The sequence below is a fragment of the Clinocottus analis genome, unplaced genomic scaffold, assembly GCF_023055335.1.
Source record: "Clinocottus analis isolate CAN_PGR_092001 unplaced genomic scaffold, fCliAna1.0.p SCAF_1, whole genome shotgun sequence".
NCBI lineage: Eukaryota > Metazoa > Chordata > Actinopteri > Perciformes > Cottidae > Clinocottus > Clinocottus analis.
The window spans coordinates 18746818-18770540 of record NW_027175820.1 but is presented as its reverse complement, the minus strand read 5'-3'; the positions used below and the strand labels follow the sequence as shown (position 1 = coordinate 18770540).

Here is a 23723-nt window from a genome sequence, read left to right as displayed (position 1 = left end):
ACAGAGTGTGTTACAGGCAGGTGCCGGTTACACATCTCAGTTAATTCAAATTAGGTCTGCACTGGATCTGGAGCTTTTCTTTTCTCAAGGACACTGCATACACATGCACTTGATCTGGCCTTCCCGGTGGATCAACTGTGGTTGAGAAATGCCCGTGCGGCAAATGGTTTTTTAGACGATTATGCATTCATTATACTTTATTCCTGTTCATCACTTGTGATAGCAGAATTAGTTCAATTGAGTCATAGAGCATGCTACAAAATGCTGCTCACATAAGGTATCTGTGCTGCTGCTTCTGCAAATAGAGATGTGGTTTCCTGTAAAGCGTTAACATAAAAAATGACCAGCAGCATCATACTAAGTCACGTCTTCTCAGCCGATAACTTAATGACATAGTTTATTATTTTTTATTCTTTTCAGTTTCTGTCCACGCTGCCATATTTTTTGAGAGCAAAGAGCAAATGTTTCATGAGTGAATTTATTCTAACTTTGGCAACTGTCCTGAGAATATTACACTATAATCATACATAATACAGAACCTTTAGCATTAAAAATGTGTCAGTTGACCCACATCTGATTAATGCAACTCTCTCCAGCAACACACCGATCTGTCATCTCCATGACTGTCAACATGTTCAGTTCAAAAATATTTCTGTAATAGCACAAAATAACTAAACCACTTACTTGCGACACTGTACACTTCGTCACAATCATTTTCGTTAGTGGATCCCTCAGCATTCACAACATTCTGATACCTGAGAAAATGTTGTCAAGAATTGATATTTCAATAATAGAAGTCAGGTTCATTCAGCAAATTATTCTCAGGCGGTTTAAAAATATTGTGTCTTTACAATGTGAGAATAATTACTTACATTATAATTAAATGATGCATAAATAATTATTGGCATTAAAATGTATTTAAGTTTCTTACTCTTCATTGTCCCCCAAGCTGAAAGAGTCTCCTGAGTTGAAAAATATTTTAAAAGGTAGAAAACAGATACAAATAAATGGGTTAATTGTTTTCTATTACAAATCGATATCTGCGTATATTTCATTCTCAGCAACAATTATTGCTAGTATAAGCACCTTTGCACTTTTTTTTAAGAAAGACACGTCATGATGAAAATAATTTTAACAAAACAGAATTAGCCATCTATAATCATATCTTCTTCAGGAATTAGGATTATCACATATAATGCTAGTAAAACCAAAGATCTTTTATGTATTTTAGGTAGTAGATAGTTTGTAAAATAAGATTTTAAGCCTTAAAAAAAATGAAAGAACCAGTATGAAAGGGTCCCTGCTGTCTAAATCCAGGCAGGGGAATAGTTGTACTTACGCAGACCTGTATGTATCTAGATGATGTATTATTTCTAATTGACATCATAGATAATTTCATTACAAACTCCCAAGAGTATGCCTTTACTGTAATTCCATTTTCAACATACCGTCTTGTACTTCCACATCCTCTTCCTCCACCCTGTTTGCCCTCTGACTCGTCGCGCTGTAAGAACACACAAATTAAGCCCTTTAATCAACTCAGCATTGGCAGACCAGTGGAAGATTCACTTGTGTATCCAGTATATTTGAATTCATGGTAAACATCCTGCATATAAAAAACTAAACAAGACTATCTGCGACTCTGCTCGTACTGTGGGAATGCTCTTAAACTCATCAAACAGCATTAGTGAGACAGGGTCAAAAGTTAAACTCACTTGGATGAAGCTGAGAAGACTGCTGAAATGGGATAAAAAAAAAGTGTGAAAATGTTTTCAAGTTCATAAAGTGATTGGTAAGACAAAGTTAGATTTGGAGATTTTTGATGTAATTTGATGATAGTTCTACACATTGCAAAATATGTAAAACTTGCCTTTTAAGATCTCTCCGCTCATTCTTTTGTTTATCCACCACAGAAACAGACCCACCAATAAGAACATGAATATTCCTCCACAAGCGAAGATCACTTGGAAGACCAAACTCACTGGAGAGCAAGAACACACTACGTTCAGAAGACTTTTAACATTGAAGCACTAGAAAAAGCAAACAGAGACAATGAATACTTATATATATTTCTACTGTTTTTTGTGACCACGCAGCTAACCTTTGACATCGAGCAACACCGCATTATTTCCAGAGAGGGTTTTCTCTTGAATGCATTCAGATGGCAGCACCACGCAGCTGTAATTGCCCGAATCTCTGTTGACGGCGCCTTCGATGGTGAAAGTTGCCTCCATCCGGGTGACATTGAACGCTTGCACCTGGAGGATGTCCTCATTCCTCCTCAGGTGAGAGTGGATGAGTTGACATTTGCCAAGTGTTTGCGGGGTTTCAGAAACAGCACATCTGAAAGCGACATTGTCTCCCTCTCTGACAGTTGAAGACCCGGCTATGGAAATATCTGCAGGAAGATAATTGGCTGCGAAGGCAAGACGGACAAAATGAGTGGCGAGAAATAACGTCGACATGCTTTCATATTTGGATGCAAATACTCACATATAACAAGAATCTGAATCACATTGTGTCCTCTCTTGGCTATTTTGGTAGGCAAATCATTCCAAATGGAGAAAACACAGCTGTAGTTTCCGCTGTGATTGAGGCCAACTCTTTGTATGGTGAAGGTGGTGTCATATTGATCTTGCTTCTGTATCTTCTTATTGATCCAAACGTCACCGTTACATAAATAAACAATCATTTTGGCCGTTTGCTTAAACCCAAACGTGCTGCAGGTTACATGAAGGTCACTGTTCTCGCTGATAGTTTTCTGATGGGCCAGAATCCTCGCAGGAAAAATATCTGTTGCATTTGCTTGTTGAAACAGAGACAGACTATGAATTAATAAATCATGCAGAGCTATAAAATCACATTGAGAAAACAGCACACACATATAATGAAAGCTCACCGTTAGTTTTGTCGCTTGTGACCTGATTTGTGAGAGCACCTTGAAGAAAAAGAAGCCAAATTAATCCTCTCTCTTCATAGAAACAATTAAATAGTTAAACCAACATATCGCTTGTTAATGTACTTACACAGAAGCACAGTGATTATGATCATGATTATAAGCAATGTAACAACCATAGACTCCACAGATAGCACCTTGTGAAACTTTCTAAAGGCACTGATCAGGTTTTGGTCGCTCACCCACAGAGAACTGAAACACATGTGCAGAAACCATACTGAGCCACTTCCTGTGTGTTCCGTGGTGTCTTGTGACGCTTTTGTTCCCAAATTTAACATTGTTCATGCATGAGTTTACTGAGCAACCAGTACATCTACAATGTCCACTGATACCTCGCACAGCGCCTTCATTTCGTACATCATACACTATCTGTCCGGCGGATCTCCGGCCCTCCTGCAGATCAGCCACGCACGGGTTCTGAGTGAGCTTTAATTAAATTCATTAGACAGGGGTTTCTTATCAGATGTGACAGAGAGCTGGTATCTGTCTGTGCTTCCCTGCCAGCATTCAATTAAATATGGGCTGGATTTTCTTGTAATCACGTAACTCGCCATCTGCTCTGATTTTTAGTTGTGTAATGAGAATCAGACAGTGACATGCTGAGAGTCGGTCCACAGCCGGGACGCCAATACTCAACAGTACATGTTGGAGATATGTGTTTTTAGTCGCTAGTACCTAACATGGAGATTGTGATTAAAGTGAAATTTCCATCGGCCCATTTTATCTATAACCAGAACTAAATTAACATGTCTTTAAGTAGGTGTAATAATTTGACCCTAACGTCTGAGAGCATCTGACCTGCAGTGGGAGCACTGAGGTACTGAGAAGCAGTGCAAACCCCTCGTAGTAAGAGCAGAACATTTTTAGTTTTTGTCAGGAGGGAGGGTTAGCAGAAGAAACCAGAGAAATCCAATAAGGACCTTCATCACCCGCTCTCTATATTGATTGTGATCCAATAAGCAGAGTAATATCCAAACAGGCACAGAGAATGTGGAACTGAGTAATATGCAGAGCCTCCGTGGCCTCTTTGAAATGACATCCACACCCCGCAGTTTGTTTCTAGTATAAGAAATCCTGCTAGATCAGAGATACAGATACAACACAGGTCCACCTCACATCTTTGCATAACATGTCTTTAGAATATTTATTTACAGAAACATGATCAAAACAACACTGAAATGTGTTTATAGTTTTTCTCTTTGCACATGGAACATTTTCAGGGCATTTTGAATACAAGGTGAAACAAATTGTATATTCCATTTTCTCATGGGGTTGCCTCATAAACTACTAGTGTAACGTTACAGACGTTACATTTGGGAATATGTTACAACCGAGATGATTACAAAATGGGCGACATATCCCTTTACAACAACCAGAGGGCCTTGCTATGATTTGTAGTAACAAATAATTGCCACTTGATGTCACTCTTTGAACACGGTCCACCACCATGCCTGGTTATCAGAAACATGGAAAGACATGTTGGATGCTTTTTTTCCTTCTTCTGTTATCTCAAAAAACACATTTACATTTTTGGCATGGATCTCAATGTGGACTAAACATTTAAAGAAACAAATACCGAGCTTCCTGGTGACACATTGGCTGCATTTGTGAATGTAGGTGCATTCTCGCTCTATGAGAAATTCGGTGCTTCAAGTTCAATTATTGATATTGCAAAAGGTGTGACCTTGGCATTAAAGATTGTCTTCAGAAGAGGGCGGAAGGGTTGGCACATCCAGGCCAAGACAAAAATATCTTAACTGCAGGACAGAAAGTTGCTGATCAGCGGGCGAAGATGATTTGAGTGGATTACTGCCTCTACAAGAAATGGATACTGTTTTTTTTCACACTGGCGTGAGGAAAATCTTCCAGATTGAAATGTTGCCTTAAGCAGAGAAAATGAGAAATACATTATTTATTTATAACCCAACAGTGTACAGACCTGCTTTGTGCCCAGCATTGTAGATTATATTGCTATTTCGTAAAGAACTACTTTGTAAACAATGAAATGACCACCATGGTCGTTGCCATTGTTCGTTAACAATGTCCCAATGTCCTCTGCATTGGAGAGTCTTTAAACTACTTCTGCAAACAAAAAGTATCTACTCTATCTGTGAAGACACAGTTACTTTAAACATTCTCAGTCATAGTTTCGACTTGACTTTGGATCAGCTCTGTACTTCCTCTGTCTGTGCCATGGTGAGACTCTGTATAGTAATTGCTGTGCAGTTAAACAACATTGAAGTATTTTCTTTATCAAACTGATTCAAATGTCGTCCCACAGTAATAGAGGCTGGATGAAGAGTCCAGCTGTTCCCAGGATGCACACAAGGACAAAAACCCAGAGGAAGATTCTGTCGATAACCATTGCGACGTACTTCCAGTCATCCTGAACCTGTGAGTAGGATCACAAGGAAACATATTTTCAATGATATGGTGACGTTGTCAAAGTAGGTTTCCTATACATACGGTTTTACAATAGTTAAAAAAAAGTTGTATAATTGTGAGCACTCACCTCCTTTGCTTCATTCTGTAGTCTCATATTCTCTGCTATGTATTTGACACTGTCGATAGCCTCCTGGATCTCAGGTGAGAGCGGCAACAGGGACATTATTCCTCCTTCCAAAGACTCGGAGCTGGAGCACTGACTCCCCGCTCCGACCCCAACTGCACAGCCTCCAGGCAGCGGCCCCGAACTGCCCAGCCCCCCGCTGCCTCCCCCGGAGTCTGCGGGCAGTTGGCTGGATCTCTGGTGCCAGCAGCAGTTGCAACGGCCATCACAGCACAAGAGCGCTGAGCCTGCCCCTTTGGCAAGGTCTCCGCTTAAGTTATTGAGGTTTGAGAGCTCTGTGTTGTTGAAAAGCCGTTGCCGGTTCGTCAGGCCGGACACCACGCTACAGGACAGGGCCTGAGGCTTGTGCTGCTTCTGAAAAGTACCCGTCGAATGTACGGCACAGGGCCTGGGATGTGTCGCCTGGACATTGCCGCCCGCCGTCACCTTCTCAGGGTCCCTCTCTGGCCTCGTCATGAACATCACCCTGGGCAGCAGCCCCAGGAACACAGTCCGCACCCAGCAGGGCATAGTGTGGGTCTTTGGCGTGCGGTAGTGGACGTTCAACACAAAGACAGTGATCACAATTGAAAGGGTAACAAAGATCATGGTGAAGAGGAGGTACTCGCCAATCAGGGGGATGACTAGCGAGGTGGAGGGGATGGTCTCTGTGATGACAAGGAGGAAGACAGTTAAAGACAGCAGGACGGAGATGCACAGAGTGATCTTTTCACCGCAATCAGACGGCAGGTAGAAGACGAGCACGGTGAGGAAGGAGATGAGGAGGCAGGGGATGATCATATTGACGGTATAGAAGAGTGGCAGACGGCGGATGTACAATGAGTAGGTGATATCCGTGTAGATTTCCTCGCAGCAGTTGTACTTAATGTCATGTTTGTAACCAGGGGCATCAATGATGGTCCACTCGCCGGTCTCCCAGAAGTCCTTGAGGTTGATGGTTGAGCCAATAAGCACCAGATCGATCTTGGCCTTGTCGTACGTCCAGGAGCCGAACTTCATGGTGCAGTTTTGATAGTCGAAGGGGAAGTAAGTGACGTCAATCTTGCACGAGCTCTTGAATATGGCTGGAGGGATCCAAGTGACTTCACCATTGTAACGAAGGAGGGCCTTCGTTTTGTCATCAACCTGGAAATCTCCGACTGCACTGTAGAGAGCGAGAAAATAAAGAAAGATTGAGGAAAATAAAAGAGGAAGACAGAGTGAAGGTTGAGTCAATGCAGAGCAAACTGAAGGATATACACAAAGTATTATTGTTTCTTAAAGATATCACTTGCACCCTGAGATGGTCCTTATAAGAATATACAAACTAAAAATGAGCCATGCAAAATGAGAAATGGTTAATGATAGCTTCCTGTATCGTAAATGCACTCAACAATCAACTGAGATTTTGAGCCATTCGTGAGTGTGTTGTTACGCTCACTTGTTGTAGAGCACAATGTCTGGCTTCCATATCCTGTTGGATGGCACTCGGATGAACTCCACGCCTCCAAAATCCTTTGGATTCCACCTGAGTTTGTAGTCATTCCAGATCTAAGAAAAAAATCAAGAGAATTATTAATTCACATTAAAAACAAGTCAGAAAAATTACAGTGATAGAAACTTAAAGGATCTTAAAATATCATTATATTCCATCTAATAATTGTAGAGAAATTTCACTCAAAACCACAACTATCCACCTCGCTAGAGGATCACCAAAATCATTCGAATGCATCCTTCGGGGGCAATCAATGTCCGTAACAAATATCATGGCAATCCAAAGTGATGGACTGGCCAACAAGGCATTCCCTGAGCATAGAGTGCCTTCAAAACAAACCCTAACAAGTGCCAGGAGGCCACATCTGCAAGTGCATTATTTATTTCCAGGCAGTTTAAACCAAACAGGTTTGTTGTTGCCGGCTTTATGAAGCTACAAAACTGAAATAATAGCAAGAAAGTACTTGTTGTTTTCTTCTGGTTATTATCTTTTACTGTGCAAATCTTCTCTGACTGATTTCAAACACATTATCCTGTATAATGTTGAGAGGTCATCATCTTCCACTGTGGCATATAAACTGACTTCACCCACTGTGCAGTCTAAGGGGAGACATTATGGACCACAGTTTATAGTGTGTTTTATGGACTTTGTGGCTACTGTTTTTGACCCTCTCTTGAGGACAGCCAGAGATGCTTGTGAGACTCATAAAGCAACAACAAGAAAGCAACCTCAGAGAGCTGTAATGGTTTTACTTAGAAACCGATGTAACATAGAAACCGGAAGTTTCTACAGTACATAAAAAGACTCCAAAACCACAAAAGAATAAATGAAAAGGTGCTTCAGCTCTCAGCACAAAGGAACAATTACACCTTTAGCAACATGGAAAATGTGTATTTGCTCCTCAGCAAACTGACTTGGAGACCTGCCCTGCCTCATTTGATTCCGATCTGGTTCACTGCACTATGTTTCATTGCAGCAGTGACATTATGTAGGAAACGACAAAACCATCAAGCCATACAGCATACACGGCTTCATTTGTGTTGTACATGATTATGAAATACAATCGAGTTTGAATCAGTTGAATCTGTCAGGTTTGGTGCGTTGCAGATGCTTAAAGGTTTCTGTCCCACTGCCAGAAGGAATATTATGCACAAGTATGATATAAATTCCAGACCACTGTCAAATTGTTTCAAAAATAATTAAAGATTCCAAAATTGACAACAAAGCCCCAGTGGAATTGGTTTGAAGGATTTTATTTTCTTCAAAAAAAAAATGGACTATAAGGATCAATTTGCTGAAAGAGCTTCCTTCCATGAATAATTCAACCTGTCAGTCCAGCCCCGAAGAATCATGTATGACAGGAGGCTGGATCCATACTTGGTGTCCTTCCTCAAGGTCCATTTGCACATTCATGCGCCATAAACTTACATGTCTCAGCCACAGATTTGTCTCCATGATCTGATTGATTTCATCCTGAAAACAGAGCAGAATTGATAAAGAAAAAAACAATACACGCGTCGCTAACATCGTAAAGTTAAAAATGGAAGAACACTGTCACAGGTGATTGCCAATTCACCGGTGAGGATCATTGGGTTGTGTGCTTTCCGCGGGGTCAGACCTCTGCGTATGCCGGACAAGATGATTAAGAGGGGCGCACCTGGGTCCTTCACGCCTGAAGCATCGCCCACATGACAGCTGGAGCCAAGAGGTCACAGCACAGCCCTGACTTTAACGGGCCGTGGGACAAGCGCAACTGGATTATCTTTGGGAGACTGGTGACTTTTAAGCACCCGGATAGCTAAGGACAGCTAACACATGCTATCAACAAATCAGTCAGTGTGCAGAAACACAAATCAAATCGAGATACATTTCGAACATTATATTAATTGCGTTTTCCCCCTATGTAGAATTAAAGCCTTCATATCTTTTCTCTGGCTGCATGGTTTTTTTTTGTAGAAATGCAAGAATAGCACTATTTTACAAGGTACTGTATCTTGGGAATGTATGCTCCAAACATGGCAGACCACATAGTCTGATGTCGTGATCAAAACTAAGACATAAAGGGGTAGTTTGTGTGTTTTGAAGTGGGGTTATACGGAGGTCGGCATGCACTAAGTTTGGAAGAAACAGACGGTAGTATCGGTAAATCACAGGAGAAAAGCAAGGTAGCAAGGCGTCCTTGCTCACAGATATCCTGATTTGTTCAGGGCTTACGACATGACCAATAGGATGTCTTGACCTCAACTACTCGAGGTCAATGGCCTTCTCAAACGTCTCTGCCTCAACTAGCTGTGCTCTAGATATGAAGTTACAGCTAGTAGTCCGTTAGCTTAGTTCAAAACAAAGACAGCCATCCTGTTGTTTTTGTCTCATTGCAATAATTTTATATTTAATGGACAAACTGACATAAGAGTGGTTTCGATCTTATCGTCAAACTCTTACAAAAAACTGAAAACGCTGAATTTCGTTAAAGAACATTTTCTGTTGCCACACTGCCGCCTGAACCTACAAGCACGAAGCCTGTGGTATTATGATCCTTGATTGTGAGATGACGACTGAACCACCTCTGTCTAAATGAGCTCATTTAGCCCGGTTGTAATCGCTGTAGGCTGACCAACGCCAATTGTATCTTTCTTCCGATGCACCAGGTGTGCAGAAATTATGGTCATCCATCAACTCGGGGAGCATCGCAGTCTGCTACAGCCACCGAGTTAAGGAGAATGTAACAAATTATAATTTGTCTCTGTGACAAATCTAGATCCAGATAGGTCTTTAATTCTTATCTAGCTCTTGAGATAAACCAACAATAATTAGATTGTCTGTGGGCAATAGGCAAAGGAGAACCGATTTAAACGGCCCACAATGTGTCAGACCCTTAATATTATTGGTTACTATTGGCTGATTTTTTTTTAATTGAAAATGACATTTATTTCAAAGATATGAGTTTGTGAAAAATATTGGATGCTAAACTAAGCTAAGTAAGTCTTTACTTTATTTATTTACAGTATTTTTTAAAGATGATGATACTAATTTCATTCAAATCCCTCAAATAAAAGAGCTGATGAGCACCTCCTCTTGTTATTCAGCACAAGCAGGGAGACTGATGTGATAGAGAACAAGGCTGTTAATTTTGTAAAGAAGCTGTCCTCCCTCTCCAACGCGAGGCTCTTTGCTTAATTATCAACATCAGCTCCAGAGCCGTCTAAATCTCTGTCTGCCGCGCCAGTCTGCAGTCAACAAGATCTGATGAAACTCCTGTTAAATCCAGAGGTGCGCATCTGAAGTGACAGTGATTGAGTGATAGAGACTGCCTAAACTGAGGGGTACTGAGACAGCTGACATTCCCCATCTTGTCTTGGCCAGACAAACAGCCACACTGCCTCTTCTTTGGTAGAGTAACGCTCTCCTCGGGGTTCTAACTCAGGGGCTTGCACACACGAGCTAGGAGTATCTCAGGTGTCTCAATTCTCTGAAACTTTGTTGCCTAAGTCCACAAATCGACACACACAAACACACATACTCACACTATTTAGTCTTATGTTCATACCCTCCACATGTAATTCCTTGTTGGTTTTCACTGCGATCATGATTATTAAGCTACGTGATGCATGTCTGAGTGTGGTGAAGTAGCCGCCCGTACACACAAGCAATACACATCAGCACTTACCACTTTGACCAGCTGTGACATGGACACCTCAAACTGCACAACGACTGGATCGGTCACATTTTCCACCGGTCGTATGAACTGGTTGTAGCTGGAGAATATCACAGAGAAGAGCTTGTGCTCTGATTCTGAACAGGAGCCTCCTGAAAGAGAGCAGATTGTCAGTAATGGATCTGTCACTACAATGTGGTTTAGTAGCGTGGACAGTAGCCTACGGCTTGGTTACAAGGTGAATAGTTTGTTAGTGGTCAAACCAGGGGTGCAGTATACCTTCATATTAACCTATTTCAGGACACTGATTGACTCACAAACATTTCATTTGTAATCTCAGAGTCTTACTTCCAATCATGCTGTGTTAGTCTGATTCATTTTGAGGTTTTCTCGAGCATGAAGAATAATGATTTGCACCAATACAAATGCATGCATCTCTAAATTAACAACAGCTCAAAGGTTTCATTCATCCCTTCCCAGAATGTTTGTCTTATACAAAATGTAGGATTTAAATAAGAGCCTATTTCACAGATGAGATCATTTCAGTACCTATTTTAATTGATCATTCTGTAGAGGCAGCCTGCATCATTAACTGTGGCAATTGTTGTTAAACACATGTATGTAGAGCAACAAGTATGGTGTGTTAAAGTAGTATCATTACTTACGTCGAAGAAGAAACACGAGGAAGCAACACGTGGGCACAACGAAGCAAAACGTGTCTTTCATCCTGTTTGAAATGACAAATCTGAGTTGTGTCCAGGGTCAGCGGCAGCAGCAGCAGCAGCACTGGGGAGCCGACAGGAGGAGAAAGTGAGAAGAGTGAAAGCGCGTCCGCAGTTACAGAGAGAGCAGAGAGAGCACAGGGAGGGAGGCAGAGCCAGCCGGAGTACACTGTCACTGATAGGAGGCACACTGCGCTGCAAAAAGAGTGCAACCTATAGCGACCTAACCTGATGAAACAAGGATCAAACCCTGGTCAGGGGTGCGCATTTGTTCACCTCGTGACCCCAACACGCGACACATCATCCATCTCGTGGATTTTGACTCGCTTCCGTTTCCCAGGACTCGTGTCTGTATAATTAGATAAAGTAATCTCTCATCAAGACCCTAACATCTTTTCTCCATCAGATTCAAAGCAAGAGTTACGAGATCTGAAATGAACATATTTGTTTCTGCCAGAGTTATTAATATTGTTAGATTTCAATGTTTATTGTATTTACTATTTCGGTTTACGTTTTTATTCATTTAAACTCACTGACCTGAAGTGGGCGGGGCTCCGTTGGAAAACAAGTCAGGATTTAGCACTAATTAAATGGTGCACGTTTGTGGGCTGTCAATCAAATATAATCAATCTGTCAATATGAAGCGGATCAGCTGAGTTGTTTTTATGTTAAACAATTAGCAAATATTATACAGACAAACCCAAGTTCAATTCATACATAGTTCCCCCATATTAGACATCCATATAAAATCAACAAATAACCTTCAATACCTTAACCAAGATCAATAGTCACAGTGTAGCATGTGTGCTACTGGGGTTGTGTGGCCTTCAGCATGACATCATTCATCTTGATTGACTGAATGGTTTTACATTGATTTTTGGTGTTCAGACAACATCCTGTGTGTGTGCGTGTGTGTGTGTGTGTGTGTGTGTGTGTGTGTGTGTGTGTGTGTGTGTGTGTGTGTGTGTGTGTGTGTTTCTTCTTTTATAAAAATGTCTGCTGGTAAGTCCCCTTTTATTTTCCTCTCTTTATTGTCTGTTCAGAGAAGGACTTTTCTTTCCTATAGTCAGCAGACTGTCCCAGTCAGTGGTTTGACAGTCCTGTCCTTCAGCAGGATGAAGGGGAGGTCCAAGTGCCTTTCAGCAAACATCCACCCTGCTGAAGTCCCCTTACACGATAAATAAATCCCTTTCAGCACCAGAGTCGCTGTTTGGTGTCTGACCCTGCACTCTCAACTCCTTTGAGTGGGATAAGTGAAAAGAGAATCACCCCTATGGGGGGATGTTACATCACATAGAGATAGTAATACATATTAATTTGACCTTCATTCTTCCAGACAGCGCAAAATGAAAGGTTGTTTACAGAAGGCTGAGGTTCTTTTAACAATACATCCTATGCCACAAAGGCTATCCTGTATATACAACTTGGATTGGAAAATGGAATTTTGATTAAACTCACATTTTTTTTTAGGATTTAGGACTTTTTTATGGTAGATCTTTGTTGGAAACCACTTAATGCTTGCTTATGTGGCAGGGCAATTCTCAAAGACAATGCTCCCATGCATATCTTATCGGAGACTAATGACAAAAGGCTGCTGACGTGATATATGGGACCTTCCATTGAGTGCTGAAAGACGACTCCTCCAGCTTTGTTTGGATTGAAACAGATGACTCGTTGATGCATATGTTGTGGCTCGGCAGCGTCTCTCTTGATGACAAGAAGCTGAAAAGTGAATGAGAACGATCTCAAAAACTGTAAACAGAGATTAAGAAAAAACATTACTGGTGATGCAAATCGCTGTCTCTTGATTTCAATAAAGGTCTCACAAAACAACCAACAGTCTGCAGAATCCAACGAGCCCACTCAGCACAGTTTATTGAGCAGCAAATGTGGAGTGTGTGTTCAGTTCTGCATGTGCTAGTGTGTTTTGCGTAGCTCGGATGTGTGTGGCTGCGTTTGTCGGTGTGTGCAAATAAGCAATTAACAGAGATCAATTCTTGTGTAAAGAAACAAATGAATGGTCATGAGATTAGTGTCTGAAACAAGTACACTTTGTTCAAACCATTGTACACATTCTTTTAGAAGTGGCTGGCTGAAGGATATTTGGCAGGGCCCTCGCCTTAAAAAGCACAGCGCCTCAAGACATGTAGTCCAGATCAGGCCCATCTCAAGGCAGTTTTGTTGTGTCAACATTATTTTTTGCCAGGTCACACTCTCACATTTCAATTAAACAACCGTCTTATCTTTGTGGTGAAATGTTGTAATTGGCACATTCTCAGCGAACATATTGGCTCTGAAGGCTAACTTTATCACTGGCAACACAGATTAATGAAGCTTTTATCCTGACAATTTGAAGACTTTATTGTGGGTTTCATACATTTGATCAAAATAAAAGAGGACATTATTCATTCTTTAATCACACATCACATTTCAATGACATGGTAATGGGACTTACACAAATTAGGCGTCAAACAACATCTGACAGCAGACACAGGTTCCTCAAACCTCAGACATATTGGCTATGTTTCTACAAAAGTTCAGCATACTTAAGTGCAGTGAAAGCTCTATTCAGTCCAGTTCTGCAGCTGTCCTTTGGAGACATGGATGGAAAGGACCTCAGCGCAATGATGTCTCATTACTTCCATTGCAGATGTACCCTTTCCTCAAAATGTTTGGTACTGTAGATGGTTGTATTGCCGTGGACCATGTGGTTTTAAATATTAGGAGACATTCGATCTAAGTCCTATCTCGCACAACAAGCCTGTCTGTTCCACTGATATACACAATAAGTGGTTGCAAGTATTTTTTTTTTGTCTAGTCCAAGCCTCTCAGACGTTTTATTAGTGGGGTTTGGCATAGACGACGATGCTGTCATTGCTTTTCGGCCCCACTAATATGGTACTAAACTCTTTAAGGGGACACAAAAATGTTTTTCAACTACTGCAGGCCTGCAGAAAAAAAATAATTTGCTGTTGTTTTCTTCATAACTCCTCACATGCGAGGAGTATCTGAGTTGGTCTGCTGGTTGGGAACAATCTGAGTCTGGAAGACTGGCTGGAGAAATAAGCCCAGCGTGCCCACCACACATACTATCACAAAAATCCACAGGAACATCCGATCCACCACCATGGCCACATACTTCCAGTCGTCTATCACCTGCAAATACACAGAAATCAAATCAAACATACTCAGTATTCATGTATTTGCAACAACAAAGTTAATACAGGCTTTTCTGAAAATGAACCATCAGTATTGCAGAACAGTGAGATGAGTTCGTAATCCTCTCCCAGTGTGTCGTCTGCAGGCGCTACCATGCCTCTGAGCTGCCACTTGGGGGCAGAGAGTGTAACTAAGTAAATGAATGAATGAATAAATAAAGTGTGAGAGTGGTTCCCTTTCTGAATCCTTGCATCTAAACAAACCGTCAACCTTCACACATTTTACATACATCAAGTGAATATGTCTTGTAGTCTGTAGCGTTTGTAGGCCATTGAATTGGGTTGAATTGTAACGTAAGGTGTTCTGTGATAGACTTAATGATCATTTCAATACACTGCCATATGTGTTGCATCAATTCATACCACTAATATAGCGGAAAAGGTAATCATTCTTTTTGGGTGCTGATGGCTGACGTATTTGTATAAAATACAGACGTTTCCAACACAGAAAAAGCTATTGAGTCTTTCAACACAATGGTTCCTCCTTATTTCGTTGATTTATCAGAGAACGAGATTGATTATCAAAAGGCTGCTTTTAATTTGCTGGGTCACAGCCCCTACTTAAGGTTACTGTATAGTTCTTACTGTGCATCGGTGGAAACAGAATGTACAGTAAACATTATCACACCAATGCAAACACCTTTGATCCAGTTTATTGGGATCAGGATGGAAGGAAAAGGAGGCAACTGACAGTGTTGAAATTGTATAAATACCTGCACTTTTTGCAAACTTGCTTGAGTGTCTATGCTAAGCAAGGATAATAGCCTTCCTGCTCAAACTCCATACTTACAAGAGTATTCCACAGAAATAGATTTAAGTGTGTACTATAGCAACACCTAGCCTCTAAAGATGAGGATCAGGCTACAGAGGTCAGATGACCTCACCCTTTTCTAAGTCTTCTAAAATAAAATTGTCAGAGGGGAATGTGTATTCATTAACAGTACTCATTCAGTATACAATCTGCTCATTATTAGATGAGTCGAATAGGATAAAAAATAGTCCAATGTACATGTTTTTGTTTTGTGATACATTTAAAAAATAATAAAAAATCTAATCAAAATGAATTTATTATTTTACCTTAAAATATAAATGTCTTATTCCTCAGAGAAAACATCCATCTTCCTTGAATTATTAAATATCAGTTGTGAAAACCTTTTTAGTCGCACAAAATGTAGCTATAGCACTGTATAAACGTAATGAAACATTTGGTTAAAATGTGGATACATACACTCTGGTCATCATCATCTCCAATCATGTGCTCAGCCACAAAGCGCACCCCGTTCACCGCCTCCTGGACATCGGCAGCCCAATCTGAGTTGCTTTTCTGCTGCAGGTCATGGGGGGAGGTGAAACCACTGGAATGGAAATCAGTGGTTCGCAAGTCCCCCTTCCTGTTGGAATGGCTGTAGCCCAGCGGAGGGGCGACATTTTTGTGTCCTGGGGTGGAGAAGGCAGAGTTGGCAGAAGACAGCAGGGCAGAAGATGACAAGGTAAAATCTGTTTTGGATGCGACTGGATAACCCAAGCCCAAAATGGATCTTCTCGCACTAAAACACCGCTGTCGGCGAAGTCTCTGGCGTGCAGAGTTATTCTGAGGGCGCCTCATGAACAGTAAGGCAGGCAGTTTGACAAGAAATATCAGCTTGACCCAGGACGGCATCGTGTGGGTGCTCGGAGAGCGGTGGTGGACGTTAAGCACGCACACACTGGTGATGATGGAGAAGGTCACGAGCACCATGGTGAACATCAGGTACTTGCCGATCAGGGGCACATCCAGTGAGGTGGGGGGAACAATCTTTGAGATTAAAAGCAAGAACACCGTGAGAGCTAAGAGCACAGAGATGCAGAGGGTCATCTTCTCCCCGCAGTCTGACGGTAAGTAGAAGACCAGAATGGCCAGAGAGGTGATCAAAACACAGGGAATGATGAGGTTTATGGTGTAGAAAAGAGGCTTCCTTTTGATAATGAAGTCATACGTGAGGTCCACATAGGTGGGATCCAGGGGGCTGACAGTCCGTCTCCCTGGTAGTGCCAGGATATCCCACTCCCCGCTGGGAGTGAAATCATCCATACTTGCCATCTCAGACTTCAAGATCAGGTCAATCTCCGTGTGGTCATACGTCCAAGAGCGGAACTTGAGTGTGCAGTTCTGCTGGTCGAAGGGGAAATGCTTGACCTCAATCTTACAGGCGCTTTTGTAGATGGCTGGAGGAAGCCAGCTGATGCTGCCATTGAAAAGGACAATGGCATTGGTGAAGACGGTTACCTCATAGGTACCGTCAGCACTGTAAGAAGATGGAGAGAGAGAATTAGAGAGAGAGAGAGAGAGAGAGAGAGAGAGAGAGAGAGAGAGAGAGAGAGAGAGAGAGAGAGAGAACTTTAGAGAATCTGTGTTATCAACAGTCACTGTGAAGTGAAGATAACAGAAAAGCTACCGTAAAACTACCTTTGGTGGGTGTCCCCGCTAGCTCCCCGTTGTAGCCAGCTAGCACTGCTGCTAGTTCTTCGCTAGCTCCCTGCTTGCTCCCCGACAACCACCGACGGTAGCTGGACCAGCCCCGGCTCGGCTCCCAGCTACGGCAGCGGGGACGCGAATTTGGGAACTAGCAACAACGTTAGCTTGCTACAGCGGGGACACCCACCGAAGGTAGGAGCGGCTTGTTACCCAACTTTTACGGTACACATATTGAAGATTTTGTATTGGTTATTTCCTATTGTAAATCAATATCAAAATGAACTCGACCGGGGAAAGATTAAAACGTTCGATCATATATAAAATCTGCAGAGGCTCCAGAGAATTATTTTGGGAAATATGGATGGTGAACAGAAACCATCTTAAATCTCAGAAGTCTTGCTGTCAGATAGAATTTCCCATTCATATTCAAAACCACAGTGTCATAGTCCTGGGATTTGGTTGTAGTTTGTTTTTTTTCTGTTATATTTTGCCCAATCCTCATGTAATGTATTTTACTTCCTTCCTTTGTTTGAGTCCCACCTGTTTTCTATCTCACCTGTGTTTTACGGGTTGATTAGACCCGTGTGTATTTAGTCTTTTTGCTTTCCTTCTTTTAGTTGTGACTTTAGGATTTAGAATGTTTCCTTTGTTTCCTTTATACTGCCTCAGCATGCTCCCTCAGTTTTTGTTTTTGGAACAAACTTTTGTTTTTAGAACCTTCTACGTAATTATCATCGAATTTAAAACATTGCACATATGAATGTAAAATCTCTGTGACATACTGTAACACTACGACATTCCAGTGACGCTTACTTGTTGTACAGGACAATATCTGGGAGCCAGATGTGTCTGGAGGGAATACGCAGCTTGTCGATACCTTCATACTTCGTAGGGTCCCATGATAACCTGTAATCCACCCAGTGCTGCAGAGACGGAGAGACCCGGCTGTCAAGTCTGACTTCCAAACACTTTCTCAATGCCAGCTCATTTCTAATTACATGCTTCGTTATCAGTTAAATATGTCTGGAGCAAAATTACAGAAGAGGAAGAATTGATATGGTTTAATTCAAGTTCAGAGGGAAGGACATTTAACAAGACATACAATGCTGTGACTAAAAATACAGGTGAGCTTCAGCACACTTACCTGAGTGAGCCAGACATTTGTGGTCATGATCTGTTCTCTTTCATTCTGAAAAGGCACAAAATAAGTAGAAATGATTTTCATGCACAAGTACAATTTAAATTGTGTATAGAAATATAAGTGCATTTGCTGATCTTGAACATTGTATTATAAGGAAAAACTGGCACCTTTTATGTGGATGTGCAAGTTCTTGAGTAAATGTAGTTCAATATAGTAATACAGTCCTCTGTGCATGCTATATTAACAGAGAGAGCTGAGTTCTCATGAGGAGGAGGTTGCCTAAAACTGTCTTATTCATTGTTCAATTGTACTTGTACCTCTCACATCACTTCTGGTTGCAAAAAGCCAAAATGGCGACGGTAAAAGAAACCCAATGAAGATGCTGAGGACCGAGAGGCAACTGTTTCTGCTGATGTAACAAGGTCACAACAAGGTTTTTGTTATCTATACTGGACAGTGTCAGCATCTCAACACACTCTCCGGCTCCTGCAACTTCCATTGCAAAGCAAACGTTATTGGAATATGAGGACAGAGCTGTTGTAACACTACCTCCAGGTGAACCTCGCTAACTGTCATCTTTACTCTGGCATCTAGATTGAAGTGAGGTCAAAAATAACCACATTTAAATCCTCCCGTCTTCTCTGATTGCTTGTTAACACATTTGTTGATGACATTGTCATCACACTGCCATGACATACACATGAATACATCAATAGAGTGATCCCAAATGGCAATTATTCTGAGGGTACGTTACAAAGTCATCCACTGAGCCTGTGAGTCTCGCTGCCTTGGTCGGCAGCGGGAAGGAAGCCTCCACTGTAAATCACAGGAGAACCTCTATCACTGTGGCTAAAACAGCTTTATAGCCCCTTTTAATCCAATGTGCTGAAGTTTCAATCTGGACATGACAGAGGCTGAGATCACAGCTGACCACATCTATCCTCCACTGCATCCATCTATAGAGCTAGTGATAACACACTGCTTTCTCAATGCCCTGTGACTTTTGCTCCGTCTTTTCTATCATCCTCTTTCTCTCCCTCTTTGTCACCCCAGCACATATTCTCTCCCACATAGACAAACGCACCCACATATTCATGCTAGGAAGAATTATTTGGTGTCTTACCACACTGATCAGCTGAGCCAGAGACACTTGCAGCTTCACTGGGACTCTCTCTGTCCTGTTGACAGCCGGACGGATGAGCGGATTGTAGCGATCCTTTCCCAGCAACCAGTTTACGAGACGCTCCTCTGAGTCGGCGCTGCTGCTACCTGGTGACACAATTTTTTTCAATGATTATTTGTATTATGCACAGGTAGTTTGTACACATCCAACATATCAATATCAAGACAAGACCCTGAGAGCATAAGTGTTCAGTGGATATATATAGTAACTGAAAAAAAAAGTCATTCATGTTGTGGTGGACCAGTGGTGCTCTTGCGTCCTGAGCGTTACTCTGCAAGACCTTAAGAAAAGCTTAAGGTCTTGCAACAGCTTAAGGTCTGGAAACAAATGAGAAGGAGTTCTAAAATCCAGAAACGAGTTTGCATCTTCGGTTCCCTCGTCTCTAAGTCAATATGTGTTTTTAATGGGTTATTGGTTAAATGCCTGTGGTTAACACAAGCTTCAAGATATTTTTATGTTGTGATCTACAGCCTAAAGTATATCAGTAAATACTCTTTTCCTTAATTTTAAAGCTTTATATGTAAAAAAAAAAAAAGGCAGTTGCTAGAAAAATCCCATTTGCTTTTTGTGGGGGGAACCATTGTAATGCTGACTACCCCATTACCTGTGTAATTCATATAACACTGATTTCCATGTAGACAGGTATACCCTCTCTATCATGCATCCGTGCTAAAACTCTCAAACACTACGTAAACGAAGGAACTAAATCTTTTGAGCATAATACTGTTTCTCATCCACCTGTGTCTGGCTGCTTCATACAAACTGCATGTTTGTACAGTGTATATATCTATAGTTTAAGGGAAAGATCATCTGGTAATTAAGAAATACAGGGATGACTTTGTCGTGCGATTTATGATGAAATCTAACGGAGGCCCTAGAGTCATGTCCAACTAAGTAATTTGGGCAGATATTTGCACCGCATGCTAGGAATTCTGCTTTTGCTTTGAGCAAAACCCCTGGATGTATCATTAAAGTGAGAATAAGCCCAGAATACCAACAACTTCAACTCAACATCCTTCCCTCCATTCCTGATAAATGAAGCTCATGTCAGGGGTGAAGACAAGCGCGACTGAAACTGATGATTACTGCGTCTCATTTGGAGCAGACTAAATACATGTAGCATTACCTCCTCCACTTTCTTTACATCCAGCAGGTTATTTATGCCCCCATGGTCCGGAGCAGCTGAGTCAACTAACTCTCGGGAAACACTCAAACACACATGAAGCTCACGAGACTCTTACTGATCGGCCTGGAGAAAAGTAATCGCCATGGTTGTCAATATTCTGCCGAGTGATGTTCATGAATGTTTATAGCTTGTGCCTTTATGTGAACCTTTGCGATGATGCTTTCAGTAAGAACGAGGTTAGACGTCCAACTCCAATACTTCTCTTCTTGCTCAGTATCAAACTGTGTGTGCCATTATTGGCCCACAGACTCCTGGAGGTTTGCAGGGCGTGGCATGCATACAGCCGAGCCCCACGGGTCAGCGCATGCTGCCATGACTGTGTCTTGGCTGCGGTCCCTTCCAACGCAGTCAGACTTTCACAGCACCCTTTCACAGATGGTGTGTTGTCAAAGCCCTGAGAGACCTGAGTTAAACAAGCTCTGCCTTGCCCAGAGATGAGGGCCACTGGCAAACCAGCCACACTTGTGATTACCTGCTGTGAACTGCCACCGGTGTGTCTAAGTGTGTGTGTGGGGGTGTGTGCAAAGGTTTAATGTGTAAAATGAAAAGCACCTCAAGTATTGTGTTGACATTACGTTAATGGAGAGTGAAGTCGGGCGTGTTAAAACAATGGTAGAGTCAGCAGTTGATAAGGTCACTATGCACAGCACACTCGAGAAAAAAAAATTATACAAAAATGTAATAGAGTTAAGAGACCTGAGAGCGTAATGAGGCGTGTGATGGACCAAAACATGTTGCAAAGGTTGAAAACAACAGATTTTTTTTTCTCTCTGACTCCGTTATATTCCACCGTTTAGTGATATGTTAATCTGTATTCATAAAATGGGCACGTCTTCCTCTGTCTTTTTCCTCCTCCCTTTTATATGGAGGGATACAATAGTAGACAAAGAGAGTGTTGTCTCTGTTACACACATGAGGATTCCTCACTTAAATGTCATCACTGATATTTGTACAAAAAATACAGTCACATTATGAAGTATTGGTCTCCCAAGTGAACCCATTTTGGTGACATACAAAAGTGATGCTAAAGAAGTCAAGAAAAGGATGGGAAGTTACTAAAACCGATACTTCTATGGGTTCAGGGGACTGTGGTTCTAACAGTGTGTGTGTGTAGAGCCTGCTTTAAACATCTTAAAATACAGTGAAGGTGAATCTGCCACATTTTACAACAAGGCCAAGTCTGATTAATCAGACATTATGTCCCTAATGTAACACCGGCTTTATAGTATCACACTGTTTTTTTGTTACTTATTCATGCATGTGTTAACAAAGAAAAGGAAGCAGTTGAGGTATATCTGCATCTTTGCTATGCACCACAGAACCTGCTGGAAACTTCACAAACAGAAGCACTTTCAAGCCCCCTCTCATCCAAATGTGCAGCCGACACACATGCCAAAGCAAATGAATAGATCTGCGTTAATTAGTAGGGCAGGTCACTAAACGTGAAGAAAGTGAAACTTACAGTGGACCAAGGAGAGGAAGTAAGCGAGGATGCAAAGAGTCCGAGTCATTTTTTCGGCACCATCTGATCCGCAGGAGTTGTCGGTGGTGATGCCTCACAGCTGCGTTGTTGAGCGCTCTTCCTCTCGGACATGCCGGAATCTGCGGTTTGGACACTTCAACAGCACGTTGCTGATGCCTGGGAGAAGAAGAAGAAGAAGAAGAAAAAAAGTGATAATTCGCCAAAAAGCGATTTATCGGTTGTTCCGTCTTTGGGGGATTTGCTTGAAAGCAATCCGCCCCATAAACTTCCCCGAGTCTCCTGTAGGGTCTTTACGCGCTGTCGACACGCAGCCGCCTCGTCCTGGAGCGCTGCTCTCTCCGTCCCCATCCAGTCCTGCAGGTCCGGCCCCGGTCTGTGGTCGGAGAGACGTTTACATCAGCAGCTGTTTTAGGATGCATTGTTCACTGGATGTGCACGCTGTGTTTTACGAACTGAAAGGGAAAATGGGGGTTATTCATTTCTCAACCTTTGCGCTTGAATTTGGTGAGATGCATGCATGAACGCTATGAAAACTCGACGGAGACATATCAATGGCAATAGTTTTGTTTATTTGAAGAAGAAAAAAAGATTTGAATCTGTAAAGAAGATTTGAACTCGAAAAGATTAAATTAGAAACTCTAAAAAAAAAAAAGAGAGAGAGAGAAAGAAAGTTGAAAATATAATATCTGTGACTGAGTGTATTCCTAAATCAAAGTTATATTTAATCCAAAACAATGTTTCATACACTTATTTCAAATACATTGTTGCATTTTTCAAAGTTCAAGACCAAGACTTAAATTTGCAGGTTCAAATCTTTTTGTCAAATGAGCAAAAACTATTGACCGTGATTTGGCTCCATAAATTGCTATTTGATATTTATGCATCTGACATCGGTTGCCCTCACACTCTGTTAATGGATTGAAATCAGTAAATTCCTACACTACAGAAAATACATGTAATTAAAATGTCTAGAACTGCATACTCTCCCATTTTCTTAGGTTTTATACTATGCAATGTAATTGTCTTTAACCAGAATGTAGCCACATGTCAGGGTGAGGCTTGTTTCCTCAAAGCTTTGGTAAAACATCCTCCTCAGTGAGACAACAGGCATCAGAGAACCAATCTGGCCCTAATTCTCCTCCCATGAACAAACATTAGATGACGATCCTGGGACTTCCCATCATTTGCTGACTTCACAATGCTTTAGCGAATGTGGTCATGAGAGAACAATAAATGATTCTCTGGTCCTGGATGTGAGATTTAGTGAAGTGAAGGCCAGTCAGACCAGGAGCAGTGCAATTTTAGTGAGGCAGATTTACAGTGGCCACGCAGTTTAAAGTCTCATTATGATGGCCAGTAAAGGAACTGTATCCGGCATGAAGAGCAGCCCCAAGGACGCACTTGGAGTTGTAAATTCTAACGCCAAAGATTCTGGATTATTGAGAGCAGATCAATGAGGGCTGATTAGGTTTTGAGCCTCACATACTTTTATCAGGTGCAAGGGCACAGGGCCATGGATGGCACAAATTATTGAATTGCCCAAAATTGTATAGACATATTGTTTATACAAAAAAAAAGGTTTTATTAATATGCACATTCTTCAATGTTTTCTTGCATTAATCCTTGTCTGATACCGCTGTATATCCATTGCATGGACTTGAAGCCTATTTGAGTTAGATGA

The 23723-nt window shown here is 41.6% G+C and overlaps 2 protein-coding genes across 2 annotated transcripts; both read right to left on the bottom strand.

Annotated features, from left to right (window-relative positions):
• Positions 1–4795: 4795 nt before the first annotated feature.
• chrna3 (cholinergic receptor, nicotinic, alpha 3) lies at positions 4796–11396 on the bottom strand. The gene is made up of 6 exons (XM_068573032.1): positions 11320–11396; positions 10667–10806; positions 8428–8472; positions 6946–7055; positions 5469–6669; positions 4796–5348 (listed from the first exon to the last, which is right to left on the bottom strand). The coding sequence occupies exons 1-6, from the start codon at positions 11378–11380 to the stop codon at positions 5220–5222; spliced, it is 1686 nt and encodes a 561-aa protein (XP_068429133.1). The 5' UTR covers positions 11381–11396; the 3' UTR covers positions 4796–5219.
• Positions 11397–13746: 2350 nt separating this feature from the next.
• On the bottom strand, positions 13747–23127 carry chrnb4 (cholinergic receptor, nicotinic, beta 4 (neuronal)). The gene is made up of 7 exons (XM_068601845.1): positions 23073–23127; positions 22022–22494; positions 19314–19459; positions 18194–18238; positions 17863–17972; positions 15823–16879; positions 13747–14532 (listed from the first exon to the last, which is right to left on the bottom strand). The coding sequence occupies exons 2-7, from the start codon at positions 22068–22070 to the stop codon at positions 14368–14370; spliced, it is 1572 nt and encodes a 523-aa protein (XP_068457946.1). The 5' UTR covers positions 22071–22494; positions 23073–23127; the 3' UTR covers positions 13747–14367.
• Positions 23128–23723: the final 596 nt, after the last annotated feature.